The 26412-nt window shown below is 36.8% G+C and overlaps 2 protein-coding genes across 2 annotated transcripts; one reads left to right on the forward strand and one right to left on the reverse strand.

The window, feature by feature from the left end:
* Window positions 1-22050: 22050 nt before the first annotated feature.
* LOC142529197 (protein VACUOLELESS GAMETOPHYTES-like) lies at window positions 22051-23943 on the reverse strand. Its single transcript, XM_075634658.1, has 2 exons — window positions 22676-23943; window positions 22051-22165 (listed from the first exon to the last, which is right to left on the reverse strand). Exons 1-2 carry the CDS (start codon window positions 23561-23563, stop codon window positions 22118-22120), a joined length of 936 nt encoding a protein of 311 aa, XP_075490773.1. The 5' UTR covers window positions 23564-23943; the 3' UTR covers window positions 22051-22117.
* Window positions 23944-24219: 276 nt separating this feature from the next.
* LOC142537444 (protein VACUOLELESS GAMETOPHYTES) lies at window positions 24220-24924 on the forward strand. Its single transcript, XM_075642960.1, has one exon. The coding sequence runs from the start codon at window positions 24220-24222 to the stop codon at window positions 24922-24924; it is 705 nt and encodes a 234-aa protein (XP_075499075.1).
* The last annotated feature ends 1488 nt before the right edge of the window (window positions 24925-26412 follow it).

Genomic DNA, 26412 nt, shown 5'->3' on the forward strand with positions numbered 1-26412 from the left:
GAGTTAGCTGCCGTTGTCTTTGCGTTGAAGATATGGAGACATTACTTGTACGGCGAGAAATGCCAGATATTCACTGATCACAAGAGTCTCAAGTATTTCTTCACGCAGAAAGAATTGAATATGAGACAAAGACGGTGGTTGGAGTTGGTAAAAGACTACGATTGCAAAATTAGCTACCATTCAGGGAAAGCTAATGTTGTGTCAGATGCCTTTAGCTGAAAGGTTGTAGTTGTGGCACAATTGTCAGTACAGAGATCTCTTCAGTCAGAGATTCAGAGATTCGGGTTAGAGGTTTATCGTAAGGGCAGAGCTCCTAAGCTGTTTAATCTGACAGTTCAGTCTTCTTTGCTAGACCAAATCCGTGCAGGTCAGTCTTCAGATGAGCAGCTATAGAAATGGAGACTGAAGGATGAGGCCAAGGGCAGTGTACTCTACACAGTTTATGATGGTATTGTGAGATACAGAGGTAGAATGTGGGTGCCTAATGTTGATTCGATCAGAGAGGATATTCTAACAGAGGCACATGCATTTCCGTATTCTATTCATCCAGGAGGTACCAAGATATACAAGAACTTACAGATTCTGTACTGGTGGCCAGGTATGAAGAGAAGCATCTACCGTTTTGTATCTGAATGCCTCACTTGTCAGCAAGTGAAGGCAGAGCACCAGAGGCCAGCCGGAATGCTCAAGCCACTCTCTATCCCCGAGTTGAAATGGGAGAATATCACCATGGACTTCGTTGTTGGATTGCCGAGGTCAGTCAGGGGATCCAATGCTATTTGGGTTATAGTGGATCGACTTACTAAGTCAGCGCACTTCTTGCCAGTGAAGACAACTTTCTCCATGACGCAGTATGCAGAGCTTTATATCAGGGAGATAGTTCGATTGCACGGAATCTCAGTTTCTATTGTGTCCGACAGAGACCCGAGGTTTACATCGTCCTTTTGGAAGAGTTTTCATGCAACCATGGGGACGAAGTTGCTATTCAGTACCGATTTTTACCCGCAGACAGATGGCCAGTCTGAGCGAGTGATTCAGATTTTGGAGGATCTATTGCGAGCCTGTATGATCGATTTCTATGGGACTTGGGAATCTAAGCTACCTCTAGAGGAGTTTACATACAATAACAGTTTCCAAGCATCTATTGGTATGGCTCCCTACGAGGCATTGTATGGGAGGAAGTGCAGATCGCCGATTCATTAGGATGAAGTCGGTGAGAGATCAGAACTTGGTCCAGAGATTATTCAGCAGACTGCAGATATGGTGGTCAAGATCCGAGACAGGATGAAGACCGCCCAGAGTCGTCAAAAGAGTTATGCTGACAAGAGGAGAAGGGATATAGAGTTTGCCATAGGTGATCGCGTTTTTGTAAAGATAGCACCCATGAAAGGTGTTATGAGATTTGGGAAGAGAGGCAAGCTTAGTCCAAGGTTTATTGGACCGTTTGAGATTCTTGACAGAGTTGGGACACTAGCTTATCGTGTTGCCCTCCCGCCGAATCTGGTCGGGATATACAATGTGTTCCACGTCTCGATGTTGAGGAAGTACTTAGCGAACCCTTCGCATGTTTTGAGCTATGAGCCGTTGCAGCTTGCTCCAGATCTGTCGTATGAGGAAAGACCTATTCAAATCCTAGACAGACAAGAACGGAGACTTCGGAACAAAGTAACCAAGTTGGTCAAAGTCCAGTGGCTGAATCAATCAGTGGAGGAGGCCACTTGGGAGACAAAAGCAGATATGAGAAGCCGCTACCCGGAGTTGTTTGGTAAGATTTAATTTCGAGGACGAAATTTATATAAGTGAGGGAGGAACTGTAGAGCCCAAAATCAGTACACATAAAACCCATACATTTATTTAACTGTTAAATTATTTATTTAAGTTTAAGAATGATTTATAGCGATGCATGACCTATTTAAATTGCATTATTTTAACTATTTATGTTTATGTGATGCACGTTAAATGTTTTCTTGAGTTTCACGTTTCAGGCGATTATTCGATGCGGGATCGAGGAAAAAAGACCGGCGACGATCCTGGCAATTTTTAAAAATGTGGTATTTTATTTTAAATTAGGATTGGGCATTAAAAGGTTTATTTAAATTTTAGCATTTTTAAAGCCTAATTTAATTATTAGATGATCTTATGACTCTAAACTTTTAAAGAGTGTCACATGTGCATTTATTTTAATTAGGGGAGTTTTTGTAAAATTTGTGTGAGAATTATATTTTTATTAGCATGATTAATTGATAATTAAGAAATTAATTTTCCTTAATTAAAACCCCTAATCCACTCCCCACAACCTTAACTCACCCACACACACCCCACACACACACACGATAGGTTTACACACACACACAATTCTCTTGTTTTCATTTTTCATTTTTTAAGATCAAAATATTAGGGTTCCTAGAGCAAGAGTGCAGCCGCCCCTCTCTAAATATTTCCAACGAGTTTCATTGATTTTTATTCAAGAAAATAGTGTCACGTTCGTCTCGGATCAAGCCTCGCGCCGTTTCCGCTTCGGTATCGCCGTATCGTGAGTTTTAAACATCAAAAGACATGTATATTCTGTTTTTCCTGCGTCGATCTAGTCATATTATGTGTTGCAATATTTTTATGCGAGAAAATCCATGTGTGATGTAAATGGTTTGAGCAGAAAATTGTTTGATCAATCTATGCAACGTTTTTAGATCTCAGAATTTTGTTTTTACTATATTTTGAATTACTGCGATTTTTTGAGATTTTGGGAAAGCTTTCAACATATGAAACGTAGGACTGCTCAAATTGAGTGAGTTATGTTTGTTTTCGTGGGACTGCTCAAACTGCATTTTTCTGAAAAATATGTTATTGATGTGTTCTTGAAGTGCTATTTGTTGAAGGCTTCGTTGGGAATCGCCGGGCTTGTGCCACTGCATTTAGATATGTTATGGGATGTATTTAGGTGTTATTTTGTGGTTCGTTTGGGTCGGGATTGGCTTGAGATATAATAGAAGTCGTAGGAAACGAAACGATGCCGCATTACGGGTTATTGTTGTATTGAAGTTGCTTGTCGATGCTTGGGGATGTTTGGGGTGTTTGTACGGGTTTGAATCAATGTAATATCATCATAGGATGAGTCTCGAGGTGTTGGTTCATGGTCCTTAGGCTTGGATTGATAGAGTGAAGGAATAAGATAGCGAATTTTCGTGAATTTCCATGTCCAGAGGCTACCCGGACCCATTTCCGGACCCCGACACAGAGTCCGTGTCCTTTTTCCTTCAAAAATACGAAATTCGAGTGCCTACCCGGTCTGTGTCGGGGTCAATGTACCCCCTCACCCCCTTTTTTTTTAAATTTTTTTTTATTTTTTTTATTTTTTTAAATATGAATATAAAGTATAGGATTTGCTTTGTGGGTATGAATATAAAATATATGATTTGTTTGGGGTTCTATGTCATGTTTTAGTACGATGATTAAACGAGGTCAAGTCTCGAGTGATTTAGAATGTCATAAGATATTTATTTACTTCGGTGGCGAGCCCGAGTACCTACGTCTAAGTTATGCAAGTTAAGTGTTGGAATTCATATTAGTATGTGCAGCAGTGGTCCCATGCGAAATCCAACGAATCCCTCAACGCCAAGTAAGTATGTTCGACGTGCAAAGAAAATACTTTTAAGTTTTTGAGGTATGCTAAATGTCTTGTGACCAAATTATGTATGAGATTGGAAAGCGGTAAAGTATGATCATGGACCAATCCACTCCGTTAAACTATGAACAGGTTTAGATAAGGATTGGAAAGCGGTAAAGTATGACCAGAGACCAATCCACCCGTTAAATTATGAACGGGGATCTCATGTATGTGGCAGTGGATCTTCCATGTCAGCCCAGTACTGTGGTTTAGTCTGATCAGGCGTATTTATGTATGGGTCACTTGTTTTGAAACATGCCTCTACGCAAAATGATGAAGTTTATGTATGTTCAAGTATGTACGATGTAAGCATGTTTAAGAAAAGTTTTATGTTGAAGGCACGTCTATGTATGTATGTACGTATGCTCAATCTTATTTATGTAAGTTCAAGTTCCAGTATGTATATTCTATTTTAAAGCTGCATGTGATCTTATTACGCAGTACTCGTTACTTCCAGTGTATGCATGTTGAGTCTTTAGACTCACTAGACTTGATCGATGCATGTGAGGATGAGTTTGAAGAGACGAGAGGTGGAGACCAGTGAGCTGGCTTGGACTGTGCGGGAGGCTAAACCCGAGGACCGCCATATTTTAAGTTCTTATGAAATGTTCAAAATACTCTGATTTCACGTTTTGTTTACAATGTTTAAACAAGTATTTATTTCTTTAGCAAATGTTATTGGCGATATCTTTTAACGCAAATATGTTTGGATGAACTATTGATTCATGAACGAAAATTTAAAGTTATTTTATATTTAAGAAAATTTCTATTTTTCCGAAAATTTCAAGTAGTTCAAAATACGGTACGTTACAACTCTCCTAGCTCGAATTTCAAGTGTTAACTCAAGATTTGTGTAACACCAATTCAGATATTTGAGGGTATTATTTATAGGAAAAATTCTGACTGTTAGCCTCCCAATTAATGGTCATAATCTGCCATTATGTGCCATTAACAGCCTTTATCCCATGTTAAATGCTTCAGTTACAAGTCATAAGCAGAATCAGTAGTTGTCTGTTGGAATCTCGTGTTATTGCTCTTCTACTGCTGGATTCTATCTGCTGAAAAATACCAGCTTCTGAAATATAAGCTGCTGCTAGAATTGCTAACTTCCGTTGAACTTTTGCTTCTGCTGCAAAATGCTAACTACTGCTGGAAATTCAGGTTCACAAGAAACATTAAGCGTCACTCCATCTTTTTAACCATCTTGGTTTTTTTTTATGCTTCAGCTTCCTCGTTTGAAAACTAGAAAAGAAAGACCACATATTTGCATAATACACGGTTCATATTTTACAGCTTAACCAAAGATAGAATAAGTAACATACAAATAATGTGTATAACTGTATCAGATGATTATCGAATGCTTCAAACCTATTACATTGTAATCTTCAAAATGGCATGCCATACAATTTTGAGATTATGCCAAGAACCTGGTGAGATCTATTTCCAACATCCAGCTCCATTTTGAAGCTCACCTTTTTGTGTTTTTGTCCTACGAGGCGGCTGAGCTGGTAAACTGGCTTGTGTATCTTGTATTTGTTTCTTCTATGTTCCTGGCCAAACGTTAGCTAGCTCGCCTGTTTGTGCTTGAGTCCTACAAGGCGGCCGAGCTGGCCTCCCGTTTTTGGGACATAAATACCTCGTCATTTCCTATCTCTCATAATCATTTTTCAGTCCATAAACGCTCCAAACGCCACTGACATGGCGGAAAATAGCTTGTTTCAATTGAGTTGGAGAAAGAGTTTGTTACAATTGAATCTCGAATATAAGATTTTGTTTCAAATATGAAACTTCACTCTCAAATGAGCTCTGGGACGAAACCAGCCATCTCCTCTATGATGGGCAAAATTTATTTCGAATTATATATATAACTATAAAATATATATATATATATATATATATCATAATAACTTTAAGGATGAAAACGAAAATTATGAAAATATAATATAAAAATGTAAATAAATTTTACTTAAATTGCATCATGCAACTATCAACGACCAATTTATTCAAAAAACTAACTGATTTGGTCAGAACAAATACTCATTCTTTGAATAAAGAAACAATATGAGTTATCATGAATGCTTGCAACTTGTTGGGTATTTTGACAACAATGAACAAAATTTAAATTTTATGGATCATGACCATCTATATAAGCCAAGTATATTATGATTAATGAATACTTTCAACTTCGATTTGTTGGGTATTTTGACTTAAACAAAATTTAAATTTATAGATCATGACTATATATATGGACAAATATATTAAAAGAATTGGACAATAATATGCCGGACAAGAGTCCACTCTTGCCTACACATTGGTTTGCTTCTAAATGAGCTATTATCCATAGAAAAAAATTGATTATGTTGATATCCGTGAAATCGAGACGAAACCTATTCATTGGGAAAAATTGTTTTTACATCGAAAAGAAATGTTAGATTGAAACAACACTCGAAATTTTGTCATGTCCGTCTTAGTTTGTATTATTATGTTATTAAAAAAATGGCTAATAATTAAAATACACTAATTTAATATACACTAATTTAAAGGGGTAAAATTATATGTAAGCATATAAATTCATATATAGCATGCAATTATGATTGGTACCAATAATTATTTAACGAAAATTAAATTATATATATATATATATATATATATATATATATCAGTTTTGATATGCTGCACACCTACCGTGCACACCTACGTGAGCACCGATGAGGTGTCACTCACCCATTGGATGTGATGAAATATAGAAAAAATTGCGCATCCAATGGGTGAGTGACACCTCATCGGTACTCACGTAGGTGTGCACGGTAGGTGTGCATCATATCAAAACTGGTATATATATATATATAAAGTGTGGATCACGAGCTTTGTTTTCTAATTTTGAAAAGATAAAAACGAGCTTCTTATCAATATAAATCCAAAAAATCAATAAAGATGTATATGTAAAATTCTGACAAATGTTAATGAATTATCACTGCAATATACATTGATTATAGTAATTTTTATCATTTCAAAAATAAAATGTAACTCATATATTAATTTTCTCAAATAATCTTCCTTTTTGCTACCTTTAAATGTTTTATCCTTTTAATTTTCTCTCTACGTGTTTTTTATGATTTTAATTATATTTTTAGTGTAATTTCTAATTAAGTAATAAATTATAGTATCACCAAAATATATGAGAAAATTAACTATATATGCAATAACAGAATAATGTGATAAATATAGAATAATATGAAGTTTAACACTAACATATTATATGTTTTTTAACAAAGAATTAAAAGTGGAGTTTAATAAATTATTCAAAGGGAATTTATATAAACAATTATGAATGTTAATATATTAATAATATAATAAAATTTTAATCTCTTAGAAGAATTCAGAGAGTTTAGTTATAATAAGAAATTTAAAGATATTAGTAGCATTTTTTAAAAAAAATTATATATATGACAAATTTATAAATTCAATACGCAAAATTTGGTAGTGTTTACAACATCTACTAAGATTGTTTAATATTTAGACATTAAGGGATCTAAAGATAAACCCGATCATGATCCTCAAGAACAGTGGAACCAAAATCAAAACTAAAATCATTGTTTTTTTTTTGTTTCAGTTCCTAAATCAGCTCTCATAATATATAAATTTTACGACATAATTGTTAAACAATTAGTTTCAATGTCCCACATATTGTATAACTATTTTATTTGATATTAAAAAATGCATCCTAGTAGCATTGTTTTTAAAAAAATTAAATATCAGATAAATTTATAAATTCAATACACAAAATTTGATAGTATTAGATCTTTTGATTTATACTTTTCAATTTCTATATATATTTTAATTAAAAAATAAAAAATCAATAATAAAACAAAAAATCTATAGTCAAATAAGTGATAGAAATATTGCATATAATTTGACTATGCTACAACTCTAAAACTTAAAAAAAAATATTTTAAATGTTAAATACTACGGCCTATTTGATATTCAAAATTGGATCATAAAAAGAAATAATTTGAAATGTCCAATGTATATATGTATATAAGAACTAAGCATACACAAATACATAAAAAAAACATAACAATGTTTCGTATCCGAAGACTTGATGAAAAATATAAATGATATATTTATTAAAAATTCTTCATTAGCTAATGTATATGAAAATAACGTGATTGTAAAAAAATTTAATATTCACATATATTTTTTCTTGCAAGTGAGATAATAAATATTCATATCAAAATTTATAATGTAATATATATATAATTTTGATTTTGACTTTAATCAAAATATATTAAAATTTCAAAAAAATATGAAAATTTGAAGAAAAAAATTATCTATAAAAAATATATATGTCGTAGGAATGATTATTTTATTAAAATTTTTAACTAAAAATTATGCATCTTCTCGTCAAAATTAATCATCAATCAAAACCCTAAATATGTAACACATGAAAAAAGATATTAATTAGCAATAAAAAGACACATAATTTATTTTTTTACTGTACAAACAATATATGACATAATTCTTATAATAAATATAATTATAATGCTCATTGATTAAAATTTGTCAAAAGGATTAAAGTTTTTACATATGATGTTTTAATATCTTTATTTAATTATTTTGAAATCATACTAACTAATTCAAAAAATATAAAAAAATAACATTTTTTTATGAAAATTTATTTTTTGGCTATATTTCAAATTTTAACGTTCGAATCACTAGTAATTTAAAATCTATATTTAATAATTAGTATATGAGTTTATTTGATTTTTTTTATATTTACCTTATAATATTATTTGAATGTGTATTTCATTACATAAGTTTATTTTTTATTATTTTAAAACTGTAATTAACAACAAATTAATAGTTATTAATATTAGTCTATGAAAGTTGATTAAGATATTAAATTAATTATTTGCTATATAAAATTCTAAAAACAAAGTAAAAAAAATATCGTAGGAGGTTAAATGATAGATTTAATTTAATTGTTGTGATGAGAATCAAAATCAGTAGGGATACAGAAGCTATCGTATCGCTTTAACAGAAGCAGTACCTTTGATAGTACTCAACAGCATAGAAAAACAGAAGCAGACGAACTTGGCTTATACTAGATCAGTACTTAACGGCTTTTACTTGATCGTTTCAATCTGAAAAATTTCCGTTACTTTACCTAGTACTAATATTAATTGCACCATTAATGCTGTACGAAGTCATTTAATACGTCTTACTATTTTTTGTATAAAGCAAAGACTGATTATTCTGAAAGCTTTATGCATGATCCTTATTAAGAAATAAAGTTGTTTCTATCAGAAGTCAAATGAGCCGTTTTTTATTATAGACGTTGGATTCATGTTTTCTATATATATGGATCAAACCCATATAGAGAACCACGGTGATTATTTTTCAAGGAACATATTATCTACCCAACGTTATTTTGAGCAACCACGAACCAATAGTTATCTTCTAGCTCAACTTACAGAAAACAGTACACGCTTCATAATATACTGTTGAAGAAAATATTATTCCCAAGAATTTTGGCGTATGACAAAAACAAGACAGCGTTCATATATGTGACATATATCAGTTCAACCGTCCAGCTCAAATAATGGTGTATCTTTCTAACCGGCCAAAGCTAAAAGGAGTTTCAACCGCTTATCAGAACCAGATCATTTAAAGGACCATTTATTACTCAAAGACATTCTCTGACCGGTTTAATACATTCCAAGTATTACACCATCTTGAAGTCAACGTATATACATCTGCTTCCAAGATTGATCCGCATTTATGATCCTATCCCAAAGAAGAGAGACCAAGTATAGACTGCATGTTCTGATGCTAAATACAGTTACTATAAAAGGAACTCCTCAGGAAAAGCACTTCAGAACGGTGCTGAGCAAAAGGAAGATTAAATGCGTTCATTAAAGAACATTTAATGCTCATAAAGACGACAACGACTCATCTGTTCAGAGAATCAGGTTAACGTTGCTATGTCCTTCCCGATCGTTAAGAAAATCGTGTATATTAACGGAAGAGTGTGCTAAGCAGAAGGGTGTCCTTTCAGCTCACAATTAAACAATAACAGCTTGCTTGCATACTTAAAAAGATCTCCGAACGATCCTAAAAGTTTACATACTTCTTCGCCCAATCAGCATGCTTTCAACAGAAAATCATTTGATCATCTTAGGATCATTTTCGTGCTACTCACACCAAACCGTTTATTCTCATCAGTAACCTTTTGGTTATTAGATCAAGTCTTGTTATTTGGTGAACTGAGTGTTCTTAATATTTAGAAGTGTAAAGTGATCACTAAGAGTTCCAATACAGGCAGTGTGATAAATCCTGATTGCAGTGGGCTGTTGCAAATACGTTGTAAAGCCAAAGTCGTTTGAGAAATAATTTTCAACCGCTTAAAAACGATTGAAAAACTTATTTTAAATAAGAAAATTTGAAAGAGTTCATTCACCCCCCCTCTAAACTCTTTCTCGATCCCAACAAGTGGTATCAGAGCAGGGTTTTCTCAAACACTGACATATTTTCAATCACTTATGGCTTCTTTCAATAAAATCCCAATGTTCTCTAAAGAAGATTATGACGATTGAAAAATTCGCATGCAGGCACATTTAGCAGCCCAAGATGACGATATGTGATATGTCATCACTGACGGGCCAATGAGAATTCTGAAGGTGAATACAACTGCAACAATAACTGAAGGTGCTTCTCAGATGGTTGAAAAACACAGATCTGAATGGACAGCTGAGGATAAAAAGAAGGCAAATTTGGATAACGTTGTGAAAGATATTCTCTATAAAACTCTGGACAAGAATATGTTCGCCAAGATCAAGACCTGCACTACTGCAAAGGAAATATGGGAAAAACTTACTCAACTATGCGAAGACAATGATCAGACTAAGGAAAACAAGTTGACTGTGGCTATCCAGAAGTTTGACAACGCAAAGATGAAGCCAGGAGAAACTCTTACAGAATTTGACGAACGGTACAGCAGTATCATCATCGAACTCACCTCACTCGGGAAAGAATATTCCAACAGAGAAATTGCTTTAAAAGTTATGCGAGCTCTTCCCAGAGAATGGGATGTAAAGACTATAGCAATGCGAGAATCAAAAGATCTGAACAAACTGGAACTTCATGATCTCTTCGCCGACCTTAAAGCGTATGAGTTCGAGCTAGGAATACGAATTGAAGAGGATCCATCCACATCGCAACAAACAAAGGCACTGCCAGCTACCATAGTGACTCTTCCGGTCGAAGAGTCCTCAAGTAAGAAATCGGCCGAGCAATTATGCAATGAAGCCATGTCTTTATTCGTTAAAAAAATTCAGTAAATTCATGCGTAAGAATCAATCACAGATGAATAAACCTCACTTCAACAAGGACCATACTAATGATGGTCAAGCTTGTTTTAACTGTGGAAAGAGAGGACACTTTATTGCAGAATGCAACATGCCAAGAAAAGATAAAAAGAAATCAGGTGACAGAAGACGAGTTAAAGACAACAAAAGATTCATCAAAAAGAAGAGTCATCGAGTCCTAGTTGCAGAAGAAGACAAAGGCAAATGGGCTGAATCAGAATCTGAAAAATCTATTTCTGAAGAATCTTCAAGTGAAAGCGAAGATGAGAAAGTTGAGTGCCTCATGGCCAAAGAAGATCAAGAATCTACCGATGAAATGATATTTGACTTTAACTCTGATGAATTCACACGAGTAGATCTTGTCAGCGCACTTCACGACATGGTATATGAGTTTAAGAGGCTATCACAGTAGTTCAATGAAGCCAAAACAGAAAAACAAAACTTGGAAAACAAGTTAACTCTCTCTAGCTGTTCGCAGCAAAAAGAGGTTAACGGTTTGAAAGTAAACTTAAGTCTGCTGACGGCTGAGAATGATGATCTGCGAAGATTGTTCCATGCTACTTTGAAAGAAAACAAATGGTTGATAAATGCAGTTAACACTTGGAACAAGTCCTTTGTTTCTCTAATTAGGATGCAGGAAATGCAGAAGCCAGCCGGAGACAAAACCGGGCTAGGTTATAGCATTAATGAATGCAGCACCTCAGGAGCACAAACTCAACCGCTACTAGAAAAAGGCAATTTAAAACCAATTAAATTTGTCAAATCTAGTACGGTATATGAACATGATAAACCTGAAGATCAAGGCACTCAGAATGTAAATCTTGAAAATAACAGAAGGCGATGTGGTTTAGGATACGTCGAAATTGAGAATGCTAAAACCAACCGATCATGGCTTAGACTCAGGCCTAATACAACCGTTCACAACGGTTCAGGTTGGGCCAGCAGAAAGTCAGGGTCAACCGGAAATCATTCAAAAACTAAACCAAACCATTACCACAATAGCCGACCTGTTCAAAAGAGATACCGGTTGAGTGACAATGACAGATGGTCTAAACAACATACTGGAAAGAAAAAGACACTGCATACACCACCTGATTATGCACATGACAGCTCTCTCCTTAGGACACATCATGAAAAATCCTTCAGGATAATTCAAGTGCGGATCCCTAAGGGTCTAATAAGCTCAGGACCCAAATAGGGAAGGGTACCAATGTCTCTTTTCAATAATGTTAGGTGTCTAAAAAGAAGAACTTGGAGGAATCAATCTGGTTTCTGGATAGTGGCTGTTCAAGACACATGACTGGAAGCAAAGATCTCCTATCAGAAGTAATCAACTATAAAGGTCCAACAATCATCTTTGGTGACAATTCTAAAGGTAAAGCTGTTGGTAAGGGTAAGATTATCCACGACAAAATTATTATTAGAGATGTACTTCTTGTAGAGAATCTATGTCATAACCTGATAAGCATAAGCCAACTATGTGACAGTGGTTACACCGTAGAATTTCAAAAACTCATTTGTACTGTCAAAACCGCAGCAGGTAATATCATGTTAATTGGTCATAAAGAGCAAAATACATACAAAGTTAAATGGAATGATGACTGTCTTAGCGCACCTACCTGTTTTGTCACCTTAAATGGAAATAAAAATTGGCTTTGGCATAAACGGCTCAATCATCTTAATTTCAAATCTATTGCCACTATCAGCAAACTTAAATTAGTATCTGGATTGCCTAACATTGATTTTTCCAAAGATAGAATTTGCAATGCTTGTCAGTTAGGTAAACAAGTCCGGTCAACATTCAAGAGCAAATGAAGAAACTCATCAGCAAGATGCCTGGAACTTCTTCATATGGAGTTGTTCGGACTAATACCCATAACAAGCTTAGGGGGAAAGAAATACACTCTCGTAGTAATTGATGATTTCTCCAGATTTACATGGGTAATATTTCTAAACTCCAAAGACCAAACCGCTGATCAACTAATCAAGCTGCTCAAAAGACTTCAAAACGAGAAAAAGTGAAGCATTTGACAGAATCAGGAATGACAGAAGAACTGAATTTCTAAACCGATTCATGTCATCCTATCTTGAAGATCATGGCATAAAACATGGATTATCAGCAGCAAGATCACTTCAACAAAACAGAGTAGCTGAAAGAAGAAACCGCACATTGAAGGAAGCAGCTAGAACCATGCTAGCAGAATCTGGTATCTCACAAAGGTTTTGGGCTAAAGCCATCAACACAGCCTGTTATACTCAAAACCGGTCCATGATCAATAAGAATCATGAGAAAACTCCATATGGAATTTGGACCGGCAACCAGCCATAAGTTGGATACTTTCGCATCTTTGGTTGTAAGTGTTTCATTCACATTAATGGCAAAACACATCTCACCGCTTTTGATGTTAAAGCTGATAATGGCACCTTTTTAGGATATTCAGCAGTGAGCAAAGCATACATAGTTTATAACCAAAGAACTCTCATTGTTGAAGAATCCATACATATCATATTTGATGAATCATCTATATGTCATGACAACAATAGTAACAGTATACATGATTTAATAAATAATCTTGATGCAACTAACCTTGAAGCAAACAGTGATGATGAGGTAGATCTGAGAACAATAGGGGGAATCACATCAAAAGAAAATCCAACCACTCAAGAACAAACTCAACAGGTGAACGAACCAGAGGACACCAACAAATGCAGATGGAAGTAGAACTGGAGCAAGAAGAAGGAATTGTTCAACCTACCGAGCTAAATCCATATGGACCATGTCTCCAGTGGAAAAAGGATCATCCACTTGAACTGGTCATTGGTAACCCTACTGCTCCTCTTAGAACTAGAAATCAAATGATAAATAAAGTTATGCATGCTGCATTTGTTTCTCAGATAGAACATAAGAAAATTGTTGATGCATTACTTGACTCAAATTGGATAGAGGCAATGCAAGAAGAACTTAATCAGTTTGAAAGAAGTAAAGTTTGGCATCTAGTCCCTCGGCCTAATAACACTCATGTGATTGGAACTAGATGGGTATTCAGAAACAAAATGGATAAAAACGGTTTGATTATAAGAAACAAGGCTAGACTTGTAGCTCAGGGCTATAGACAAGAAGAAGGTATAGACTTTGATGAATCCTTTGCCCCTGTCGCCAGGTTAGAAGCTATAAGAATATTTCTGGCATTTGCAGCATTTAAGGATTTCAAAGTATATAAAATGGATGTTAAATCTGCATTTTTAAATGGGTTATTAAATGAGGAAGTTCATTTAGAACAACCACCTGATTTTATTAATCACACTTTTCCTGATTATGTTTACAAACTGGACAAAGCTCTATATGGACTGAAGCAGGCACCAAGAGCATGGTATGACACATTAACCAAATTCTTGCTTGAACATGGTTTCTCAATTGGAACGGTTGATAAAACATTGTTTACATTCTCAAAACATGATCATTCATTGTTTGTACAAATATATGTGGACGATATCATTTTTGGATCAACTAACCCTAAGCTATGTGAGAGATTCTCAAAGATGATGCAGGAGCAATTTGAGATGAGCATGATGGGCGAATTAAATTACTTTTTAGGACTGCAAGTCAAGCAATCTGAAAATGGAATATTTATCAATCAAGCCAAATACACTCGAGATATGCTAAAGAAATTCGGCATGGAAAATTGCTCTCAAGCTTCACCCCAATGAGCTCATCAATTAAACTGGATAAAGATGAAAGGGTAATCTCTGTGGACACAAAAATGTACAGAGGGTTAATAGGTTCTTTGCTATACTTAACTGCCAGCCGACCGGACATTATGTTTGCAGTTTGTTTATGCGCACGGTTTCAAGCTAAACCTATGCAATCTCATTTTATTGCCTCTAAACGTATCCTTAAATATCTTAAAAAACTGCTAATGTGGGTCTTTGGTATCCCAAAGATTCAAGTCTTAACCTTGTAGGGTACTCAGACGCAGATTATGCTGGGTGCAAGGTCGACAGAAAAAATACGAGCGGTTCATGTCAATTTTTAGGCGAACGGTTGATATCATGGCTCAGTAAGAAACAAACGTCAATTGCTACATCAACCGCTGAAGCGGAATACCTTGCGGCTGGAAGTTGTTGTGCTCAGATGCTTTGGATACAACAACAATTGAAAGATTATGGCATCCAAGCTACTGAATCACCCATTTTCTGTGCTAACACCAGCGCAATAGCAATCACATACAACCCAGTTATGCACTCTCGAACAAAACATATTGATATCAGACATCACTTCATCTGAGAACACGTCATGAAGAAAGAAATACGGCTTGAATATATTCAAACGGATCAACAAACTGCCGATATTTTCACAAAACCATTACCAGAGACTAAGTTCTCTCATTTTCTAAATATGCTTGGATTAATTGATTTATCTTGATATATTTAGTTCTTGTGTGTGTTTAGTTTGTATTGCAGGAAATAAATGGAAATATAAAGAGAAAGTCGGTAATACAAAATAAAATTTTATTGAACAAATAGACGGCATCGTACATCCCTAACTTCATCTTCTACCGCCATCAACCAGTTGTGCAACCAAGCAGTCAGCTTACCGGTGGAGGTACGTAAAAAGTCATCTGAGGAAGCAATCTTCCTCAGAGTCCTCTGCTCTTTTAAGAGCATGAGGAGGTAAAGGATATCATCAGAGAAGACGTATGATGCATCAGCGACATAAAGGAGTCGCTGATACTTCTTCAGGAGTGACATCTCCTGAGCAGTAATGCCTAGTCCTCCATCAATGGAGGACCGAAGCTCTTCGACATTGGTCCAGACTGCCAGCGTCTTCTCAAAAACGCTATCTTCATAAGCAACCTTGCAGGAGGCTATCATTGACTCCATAAATTCTTTCACTAGATCTGTCTCACTTGAACTGCCTGCTTTTGCCATTTTGATATTTTTTATGTGTAAAACTAACCTCTCTATCTGTTTTTATAGATAAAGTGATTGAAGGGTCTCTCTCTCTCTCATGTTGACAGACACTAGAATTTAAAGAGGCTTTCTGTCTAAGCCATCGACGGTTCATTATCCAGGATTAGTCTTCAATCCACATGTTTAGGTGGAAAAATGGTTAAGTCATTAATTAAATAGACTTCTCAACCGTTTCCTCCTAACTACATTAAGCATACGGTTCATTTTACTTGGGCGAGATACTTCCATGTCATTGCGTAAAAATTACTCAAACTTTTCGACTGCTTCTGACTGACGTGACAGTTTTTACTTTTGAAATTTCAAAATTAATTATTTTACCGCCACTCAAATTTTTAAAAAATTATTACACAATTCTCTCCACTAACAGCCCTCCACGTGGACTGACCGGTGAATATCTGAACCGCACATACATACTCTACATTTGCAACCTCGCTGAGCTTACCTTGCTATTGCAACTCCATCGCATTCTCATCTAACTTGCAGGTGCTGAATTCAAACCCTCTCGATATATCAAGAATATGGCGGCTTCCATTCCTCAGAACACAATAGCTGTTAACTTCGCATCGATATTTGCCATGCCCAACAAATCGATGAAAGCCATGTTTCGCACAATAGAAAATTCTGGGCTTCGCTCCTTTCTGGGCTGCAGCTACAAACACTCAGACACACTACTGAAGGAATTCTTCGAGTCTGCGCACATGAAGAACGGAGAAATTATTTGTGTTGTCCAAAACAAAAAACTTCTGTTCACACAGAAGATGTTTGCTGAATTGTTCAGCCTACCAACGGAAGGAGTAACTGATTTCTCTACACTGCCTAATGGAAATATTGATATCTGGCGTAGTGCTTTCTCAGACACAAACTCTCCAATTTCACATCCCACTTGTTAGAAACGCGACTTAAAGATTGAATACAGACTGCTAGCAAATATCGTTGCAAAAGGACTGCTTGCCAAAGCCGGTGATTATGATAAAATCACTTTGGAGAAATTTCTTGTTATGGCCACTATCTCATCTAAATTGCAAGTTAACTGGTATGACGTTCTCTTCAGAATATTGGTGGCCATGATCAACAAAGAAAACAAATAACAAGGGTATGCGGTTCCAATCTGCCACATGCTGATCAACGCCGGGGTTCAACCGGTTGATATGATAGACGTTGGCAAAACTAAGCTCTTCAACTGGATATCGGTTGAAAAATTTATCCAAAAGAATCGATCGGCTTAGGAGATAGTCTCCATCAAGACTGAAATCGGGGAAGAGTTTGTCAAACAAAAGAAATCATCCACAACCGTTTCAACCGCCAAGGAAACCAAGAGAAAGCTGGTTCTAAAGACAAGCTCCGATGATGAGTCCAAAGATGACATTCCAGTTGCTCAAGTTTTTAAGAAAAAGAGAACTGCACAGCCAACAAAGATAAGATTGGTCAAACATCTTTCAGCTCCACTTGTTCCTGCCCCTATCCCTGCGATCTCAGTCACAAAACAAAAGGGGATTCGTATTGCTGAAAAAGAGAGATTGAATCGTCTTACTCTGGAATCCCTATCATTCTCTCTTCAGATAAGGGCAAACAGGTGATGATTGAAAATCCACCTCAAAACAATGCAGTTCATATGGCCATAGTACTCGCAAGCGAGCGTGTAAATGAGGCTGTCCAGAAAAAGATAAAAATGTTTGACAGATGGGTTAAATATCGAACTGCTGTAACGTTCGATTCGCTACTTGAAACCGGCAAAATTAAAGCAGCTGCTAATCTGGAGCGGTCCATTTTGGAATAGACAAAAACGGCTGATATTCAAACCGCTCTTCAACGACGAGACTTTCTGGAACTTCAAATGAAGGAAAGCACTCTCCGAATCATCATCCGGTTGAAAAGAAATAATTTTGACCCTTTTTGTCCTACTGCCAAGGATGATTCGGCAGTCATCTCTCAACTTGAAATGGACGCATTGTCACTGGCTGTGAGAGTCGCTCAAATGCGAAAAGATCTTAATCTCCCAACAGTTACAGATCAAACAAATTTGGACTCTCTGATGGACATTCATGAAGATCTGAGCTCCGAAAAGTGTCAAGTCATCCCTACTGAAAAGGATTCATCATCCATCTCTCCCGGTACAATCACTAAACCTTCTTCACCAGCACTTCCCATGACAGCTCAACAGGGTGATGAAGAAACCACTATGCCTCTTTCTACAACAAAAATCATGGCTGAAGACCTTCCAGGGGCTGAAACACAGAGTCATCAGATTACCATCGACACTCCATCTGAGTCTCGAACAATATCTGCAATGGATCAGTCTACCCAACTGCCTCTACTTGATCCTTCAGCTACTAAAACGGTTTCTGTTGATGAGGCAGAGAAGTTTTTGTCTGACTTTGATAAAGCTGTCACTTTTCAAGATCACACAGTCTCTTCACAAGTCTATCCCACCAAGGATGATTCAACAGCTCCTTCAGAACAGCTGTTGACATCCCACAAGGAATTGCTTACAACGCCAACTCAGCCTGAGGCACCAACTGAAACCGGCTCTAAAAGCTCTGCCTCCACTGAGGATATTGATCAGATCATTGAGAATATTATAGCTCAACTACATGAGCCAGAACCGTTACAAATTGCTGAAAAGCTGACCTCCTCTCAATTGGTCTCTCTCGAGCAAAGCTTACTATCTGGAGACGACAAACTTGAAGAACATGTATCTCAAGAAGAAGCTCTAGAAGAAAGCTATCAACAATGAATTCTGGCAAGATTGATCACTATGGATCAATCTATTCTGGCGCTCAATCACAGACAATCTGATCTACAAAAGGCGTTTCAATCAGTAAAGTCGGTTCTTCGCACTGATATTTCCTCCATAGAAACAAGTTTCTCTATCAAGCAGGCCAAACACAACTCTAAACATCTCAACATGTGCCTTGGTCTTTCTGAGCAAATGACTCGTCTGCAAGCAAATCTAGAACAACGCCTCGATGCCCAAGGTGCTCAGCTTGCGGAAATTATGACTATCCTCGTACACGGTGATGTCAAAAAGGAGGAAAGAGAGCGGCAAAAGGCTATTCAAGAAGCAGAACTATCTGTAATGAAGGAATTGCGTGAGTCAAGAGAAAAGGAAGACAAAGCTAAAGTTGGGGAACAAAACTCAGGTTCGAAGAAGGGAAAATAGTCATCTCAAACAATTGTGAAATACTTTGAACATTGTAATTTCATTCACTTAATGAAATACAATTCTTTTTCTATTTAAAATCTTATGCTGAATAATCTTCCATCTGGGTTTTGTCATCACCAAAAAGGGGGAAATTGTTGAAGAAAATATTATTCTCAAGAATTTTGACGTATGACAAAAACAAGACAGCACTGCGGTTCATATATGTGACATATATCAGTTCAACCGTCCAGCTCAAATAATGGTGTATTTTTCTAACCAGCCAAAGCTAAAAGGAGTTTCAACCACTTATCAGAACCGGATCATTTAAAGGACCATTTATTACTCAAAGACATTCTCTGACCGGTTTAATACATTCCAAGTATTACACCATCTTGAAGTCAACGTATATACATCTGCTCCAAGATTGATCCGCATTTATGATCCTATCCCAAAGAAGAGAGACCAAGTATAGACTGCATGTTCTGATGCTAAATACAGTTACTATAAAAGGAACTCCTCAGGAAAAGCACTTCAGAACGGTGCTGAGCAAAAGGAAGATTAAATGCGTTCATTAAAGAACATTTAATGCTCATAAAGACGACAACGACTCATCTGTTCAGAGAATCAGGTTAACGTTGCTATGTCCTTCCCGATCGTTAAGAAAATCGTGTATATTAACGGAAGAGTGTGCTAAGCAGAAGGGTGTCCTTTCAGCTCACAATTAAACAATAACAGCTTGCTTGCATACTTAAAAAGATCTCCGAACGATCCTAAAAGTTTACATACTTCTTCGCCCAATCAGCATGCTTTCAACAGAAAATCATTTGATCATCTTAGGATCATTTTCGTGCTACTCACACCAAACCGTTTATTCTCATCAGTAACCTTTTGGTTATTAGATCAAGTCTTGTTATTTGGTGAACTGAGTGTTCTTAATATTTAGAAGTGTAAAGTGATCACTAAGAGTTCCAATACAGGCAGTGTGATAAATCCTGATTGCAGTGGGCTGTTGCAAATACGTTGTAAAGCCAAAGTCTTTTAGTGGAATCCTTCCTGGAAAAGGAAGAAGGGGTGACGTAGGAGTATTCAATCTCCGAAAATCCATAAAAATCTTATGTTATTTACTTATCGCAAGCTCTTACCTTTTTAACCGCAATTTGTTAAGTCTGTTAAAAGTGTTTGAACCGTCATTGGAAATTGTGAACCGTTTTCCGCACTCATCAGTGGTTCAAGTTTTCAACCGTTTGAGAAAGAATTTTCAACCGCCTAAAAACGATTGAAAAACTTATTTTAAATAAGAAAATTTGAAAGAGTTCATTCACCCCCTCTCTAAACTCTTTCCCGATCCCAACATATACATATGATCTTCTGAGATCACTTTGTACTGTTGTTTCTTCACCTCTTCAAGCTAAACATTTTACTATATCTTTGAGAAGAGTTTGTAATATGGAAAATAGTCTTTTCCAGAACTTTGTTGTATTGAATTATATTGTGTTGAGATACTAAGAGTTTCAGTAGGCAAAAGATAAGCCTTGCTGAAGTGGGTGTGTATAAGTGTGTACTGTAAAATCCAAAATCTTTTAGTGATACCTTCTGTAAAATCCAAAGTTTTTAGTGATACCTTCTTCACCCTCCCTTTTCGGGACTCAGCATCCTAGCTGAGGTTTGCCCCACCATCCCAAACTCACGCGGAGTCGCTCTGATACCAAATGTCACGGCCCAGCCCACTTGTGATATTGTCCGCTTTGGCCCAAGGGCCTCACGGTTTTAAAACGCGTCACAATGGGTTGCTAAATGCTCATTTAAATGCCCAGCATCTCTCCCGTTGTTTAGCGATGTGGGATTTCGCCTAAGGGCCTTCTCAAATGTCACGGCCCAGCCCACTTGTGATATTGTCCGCTTTTGCCCGAGGGCCTCACGGCTTTAAAACGCGTCACAATGGGTTGTTACACGCTCATTTAAATGGCCAGTATCTCTCCCATTGTATAGCGATGTGGGATTTCGCCTAAGGGCCTTCTCACCCCCCTCTTTCGGGACTCAGCGTCCTCGCTGAGGTTTGCCCCACCATCCCAAACTCACGCGGAGTCGCTCTGATACCAAATGTCACGGCCCAGCCCACTTGTGATATTGTCCGCTTTGGCCCGAGGGCCTCACGAATTTAAAACGCGTTACAATGGGTTGTTACACGCTCATCAATGATCTGATCTAGTACTTAAGCATGTGCTAAGAAATCTTGAAAACAGTTGGACTATTGAAAGCTTAAATACTTGAACTTATGCGATGATTCTTGAGAGCCTAACTGATTTAAAAGTTCTTCTATTTATAAACTTGGATTCAACCGTCAGTACAATTAAATATTATATCAGTTCCAAATATGGTAGCCGTTAATCCCATTTTTTCACGTTACTATCATTTCTGACAATTCGTACACTATAGATAATGCTCGTGGATTTCATACAATTCAGAGACTGCTGGTACTTAAGAATTTATCCAATAATTCAGTTTTGTAACTCTGAGTAGTCTAAATGATTCTTCATAGAATGTTTCTTCATTTACTCAACTATCTTTTGGTCTAGTTAGTCTTCAGCTATCAGTTCGGTTGACTTTGATATCAATTAGGCTACAACAGATTTTGTCTTATACTACTTTCAGTTTAACTCATATTAAGTTCAATTCATTTTACTCATTATCAGTTCATTTTGGCTCAATTTTTTAAATCATCAAAACTTAATTGATCCAACAAAATAATATTTCAGAGGGAGCTTTCGATCATTAGCATTATGAATGATTTGCTTGCAACTAAAATTAAACCAATGTAATTCATCAGATGCACGTGTAAAGTAAAATATTGGTTACAAACACGCATGTATTCATATACATACATGATGTACATATCTTCAATTGTCATTGAAATTGCGTCCTATATATTGCTTTTCATGCTCTCGTGTCCCAACCTTTCAAGATCTCTTTCAATTACAAGCATATGAGAAGCTTGGACCAAAATCGACGCTTCGGAATCGCCTGCAGGACAATCAAATCAAGCTCACATTAGAACTTGACGTCAAGCCAAATATTGTGCTCGTAACAGCTCATTTTCCTGGCTAGCTTTGAGTCAGCTAAAAAATTCGAGCTCGAGTTTGGATACTAAAAATTGCAAGAATTCGACTCTCACGTCTAGTGACCATGTAGATGCCCTCCACATGTGCAACTTATCACACTTTAAACTTACATGAGTGATCTCCAATAGTAATCGCTGGAGCTAGGACAAATTTCCAGTGACTCTCCCGATTGACTTCTAAGTTCTAATGAGCTTGGTTTAAAAAAGTAAAGTTATTATGATATTCTGCTGGCTATATAAGTTATGCTCAAAGAATTTTCGTTCAAGTTACAAAATTGCTGTATTATTTTGATCAAATTTGGGTGTATTAAGCCAGTTGGCGAACCAATTTCCAAAATTTCCATTTTGAGTCGTGTACTTGATTAACACAAGCAAAGCAGCACAACAAATCAAACAACGTTTAATATTCTTACAGCTTCCGTGTTTGTTGTCAAGTTCTTGGACTGTGTCCTGTCGACATTTGGATGGCCTAATTCCGTCCAAACTTGAGAGCCAATTCCAGCTAATGGAGCCAGACTTAACTCTGTCTTCATACTTTTCCTGGCTTGTAACTCATCTTCCTGAATAGATTTTGCAATGTCTATTGAAAAGCATGAGCCGCTGAACTGGTAACTTGGCAAAGTAAAATTTTCAGAAACCATAGATGATTGATCTTGAGGTTCATGAATGGCGTCTTTAGAATTTTTCTCCTCCATAACCTTCATTCCTTGTGAAAGAATCTCCATCAGTTCATTCTGTGGAGAGAGAGAGTCTAAGTAATCAGCCTTCCGTTTATGATACCGAGTAGTTACTTTATTGTAAGTGACAGCACAAGAAATATGTGCATCGAACTCGCATAGCCTGCAACGATAAAGCCATCCGCTGTAGCTTGATTTATGGCATAAATCACACTGAAAATCATAAGGAGGTTTAAGCTCTAGTTTCAGTGTGTGAAGATGCAAGGAAGGAATTTTGAGTGAAAGAGGCAGTGCTATGCATAACATATGATATGAAAGGTTGCATTTTGTACATCTGTAGCAGAAGCCAGAAATATGCTTTCCACAAGCCTCACATCTGCTGGTTGGTTTGGCTAAAAGGGTGAGGTGATGGTTCGGGTCTGCGGGGTGAAGGACCTTTATAGGCATTCTATAGCATACTTTGTGAAGGAAGAATAGGCAAAGTTTGCACTGAAAGCAGAATGTTCCTGGCATTATGGCGAGTTTGCAGCAAGAACAAATGTAGTCTTTATCCGTTGGTGACTCGAGATATTGTAATGCATGTTGATGGCTAAAGTGTATTGAGTCGCTCTCTGGTTCTTCCATGGAGCAATTTTCCTGTTTTTATCCATAAAACCACAACTTTAGGTGTATTAATATCCATTAAACCAGGGGTAGGACAATGTTTTGACAAAACCAAGCAACAAAATATTAACGTGGATATATCTTATGCAAACCAGCTGGACGACGACAACACATACAAGCACACCAGCTAGAATTTGTGAGTTGTTACAAAATCTAATTCTGAACAACGTATTTAACATGTGGAAATATTTTGATTGTGTATCTAGATAGCTAAAAAGAATACAGAACTAGACACGAGCCTTCTAAGATTATACTTATTGATTCTTGTGACAACATCTCGCCAAGAACAGAGATTCTTGTGATTGTTTTCTAAACATGTTTTGGCTAAAGGAAGACAGCCTCGTCCATGAGAAAAAAAGGAAGATATAAATAATCATTGTACCCCACTATGCAAGTTATCGCCTTGTAGTTGAATAAATCGATATAATACAAGCAAGTCGATTGGATGCCTATTGGCTATTTAAAGTCAACATACGTGATGTATGTAAGGTTTTTTCCAAGTCAACCCCAACCACTTGCCGGAATTGTTGACTCAATAAACCTCCGATCTGATCATATGCACAATGATCAATTCTCTAAACTGAATCAGAAGGTTGTTTCGAAATGCAGGAGATCAAATGGAGTACAAGCATTTCGGCCACCAGCACCCGTTGACCCTCTACAAAGTTCAGGCGGGGCAGCAGTTTCAGTGCCACGGCTGTCATATGCCGTGCCACGACTCCATCTTCGCCTGCTGGAGCTGCAATTTCTTTCTCCATGAGCACTGCGGGAACGCGAACCGATATGTAAAGCACCCGTCCCACCCGGAGCACGCTCTTGTTCTCTTGCCAAGCCCCACCTACTGCAGCAGCTCGTATCTGTGCAACGGCTGTGGCGCGCCGGGAAGCTCGTTTTCCTACTGCTGTCCGATGTGCGAGGTGGATGTCCATGTGCATTGCGCGTATTTGCCTCCCAAAGTGACCCACCAAGCCCATCAGCATGAGGTATTTCTCAGCTTCAAACTACCAGATTTTAACGGCTCCCCTGTACACTGCAAGATTTGCACAAAAGAGCTGAATTCTAAGCACTGGTATTACTTTTGTGAGAAACCCGAGTGTGGTTTTCGGATCCACACCTTTTGTGCTACTAATGAGGTGAAACCAGGGCTGTACGGAGATAATGAACCTGAGAATCAAGCCCAAGTCCAAGTCCAAGTCCAGATCCCAGTATGCTCTCAGCCACAGCCGACAGCTGAGGATGTTCTTGCTGAGATGTTTAAGATTCAGATGCAGTTGCAAATGGCTCAGCAGATCAACCAAATAATTGGCTCCAATAAAATATAGCCCATCTGCTTCAAATTTACTTCCCCCAGAATCAATAAAGAATGCATTATCTACTCTCGTTGTTAAACATTTACTTTTTTCTTGACGAAAATATTTCAGGATTTCTTTTGGAAGTCAGTGATGATTCTTTTCTCTGTGTATGTTATCCGTTTTCGACAATCAACAGCATACATATCTGTAACTATAACTGATGAAGAAATCAAACGTGGGTTCCGTTCTCTGTTACGTATTCTACATTGATCAAAGCATGTGCGATTAGATCAACACAGAATCAAGAGAAGATTGAATCATGCCTCCTGCCAGTATTGAAAAGCTTATAGTAAATATTTGTTGTTGGTTTTTAGTTCTTCTAAAACCTTTCTTTAATGGGGTCACAACCAATGCTCAAGCTAATGTGAAGGAACAAGAGCATTAGCAGATCATATGTGCCACAAGACTGAAAGATTCGAGCACGGATTAACCGTGTGGGTTATAGTTTGTACTATTAGTTTCGTTAAGTCCAAAATTCCTGGGTTATAATACGCCTTGCCCAATTCATAGGAAAAAAATGAACATGTTCATGAAAATGTACTCGACTTACCTGATAAATCCTCTCGAGAAACAATTTGATAATTAAATGTAAGTTGTGAAGTTTCAGTTACACTAGCGTAACATGGTTAAAAAACAAATCGGTAACCAGAAAATTCAAATTACCATACTATTTTGGACGAAGGTTATCGTTTTCTCGCACCCAAAAAGCAGCATAAGTTTAAATTTTTTATGTTTTGACAATGAAAACTCTCTCTTAGACGTCATATGATTAAAATCATTTATGGGTGTTTAATTTAGTTTACTTCTGCTTTATTAACGTTGACTCTAACTAACTAGGTGTTTAGACAAATGGATAGAATGTAGCCTTGAAATGTTACTTCACTGCTGCATGAACTCGATTTGGAAGGCACGATTTTTGTAGCCTCGTGTTGCTCGAATTGTTGAGAGCCTTTGGGAGGATTTTGTGTAGCATTTCTTCAGCATATGGTAGGATATTTAAAGGACAAAATATGGCTGTAGGGATGCTCTCTCCCACAGATTTTTGGCCTCCAAAATACCTCCAATGATGGTCCAAGTTTCTAGCCAATTCAAGAGTCATCTAGATTAGTTAAAAGGTCACTTATTGCAACTTAATATGTTCAACTTTTAGCCCATGTCTTGGCTGCATTTTTGGTCTTCTTAGGATATTATGAATGAGCTTCGTTGAGCTAGGTAGAAGAGCTCATGAGTTAGGGGTTTGTGTCTCCGAGTGGCTATATTTTGATCTTTGCAGTTTTGCGACGTCTCGAGCTCCATTATGCTGGATTTTGCACATCTTGAGCTGAAATTTTAAGTCCAATTGTTGAGCTTTTTATTTGACCAGTTTGAGCTAAAAGTCCCAAGGTTTATTACTTGTGTGATTTTCTTCAAAAATTCGAGTCCTCACAGTTTCTGTCTCATTGTCAGTCTTAAGGCACA

The sequence above is a fragment of the Primulina tabacum genome, chromosome 2, assembly GCF_025594145.1.
Source record: "Primulina tabacum isolate GXHZ01 chromosome 2, ASM2559414v2, whole genome shotgun sequence".
Lineage (NCBI taxonomy): Eukaryota > Viridiplantae > Streptophyta > Magnoliopsida > Lamiales > Gesneriaceae > Primulina > Primulina tabacum.

Bases quoted from the DNA above. Each gene is read 5' to 3' on its own strand.
- LOC142537444 (XM_075642960.1), top strand. From the start codon at position 24,220: ATGGAGTACAAGCATTTCGGCCACCAGCACCCGTTGACCCTCTACAAA.
- LOC142529197 (XM_075634658.1), bottom strand. From the start codon at position 23,563: ATGGAAGAACCAGAGAGCGACTCAATACACTTTAGCCATCAACATGCA. The intron at 22,166-22,675 runs GTAAGAATATTA...ATTGTCCTGCAG, and splicing joins TGACAACAAACACGGAAGCT to GCGATTCCGAAGCGTCGATT.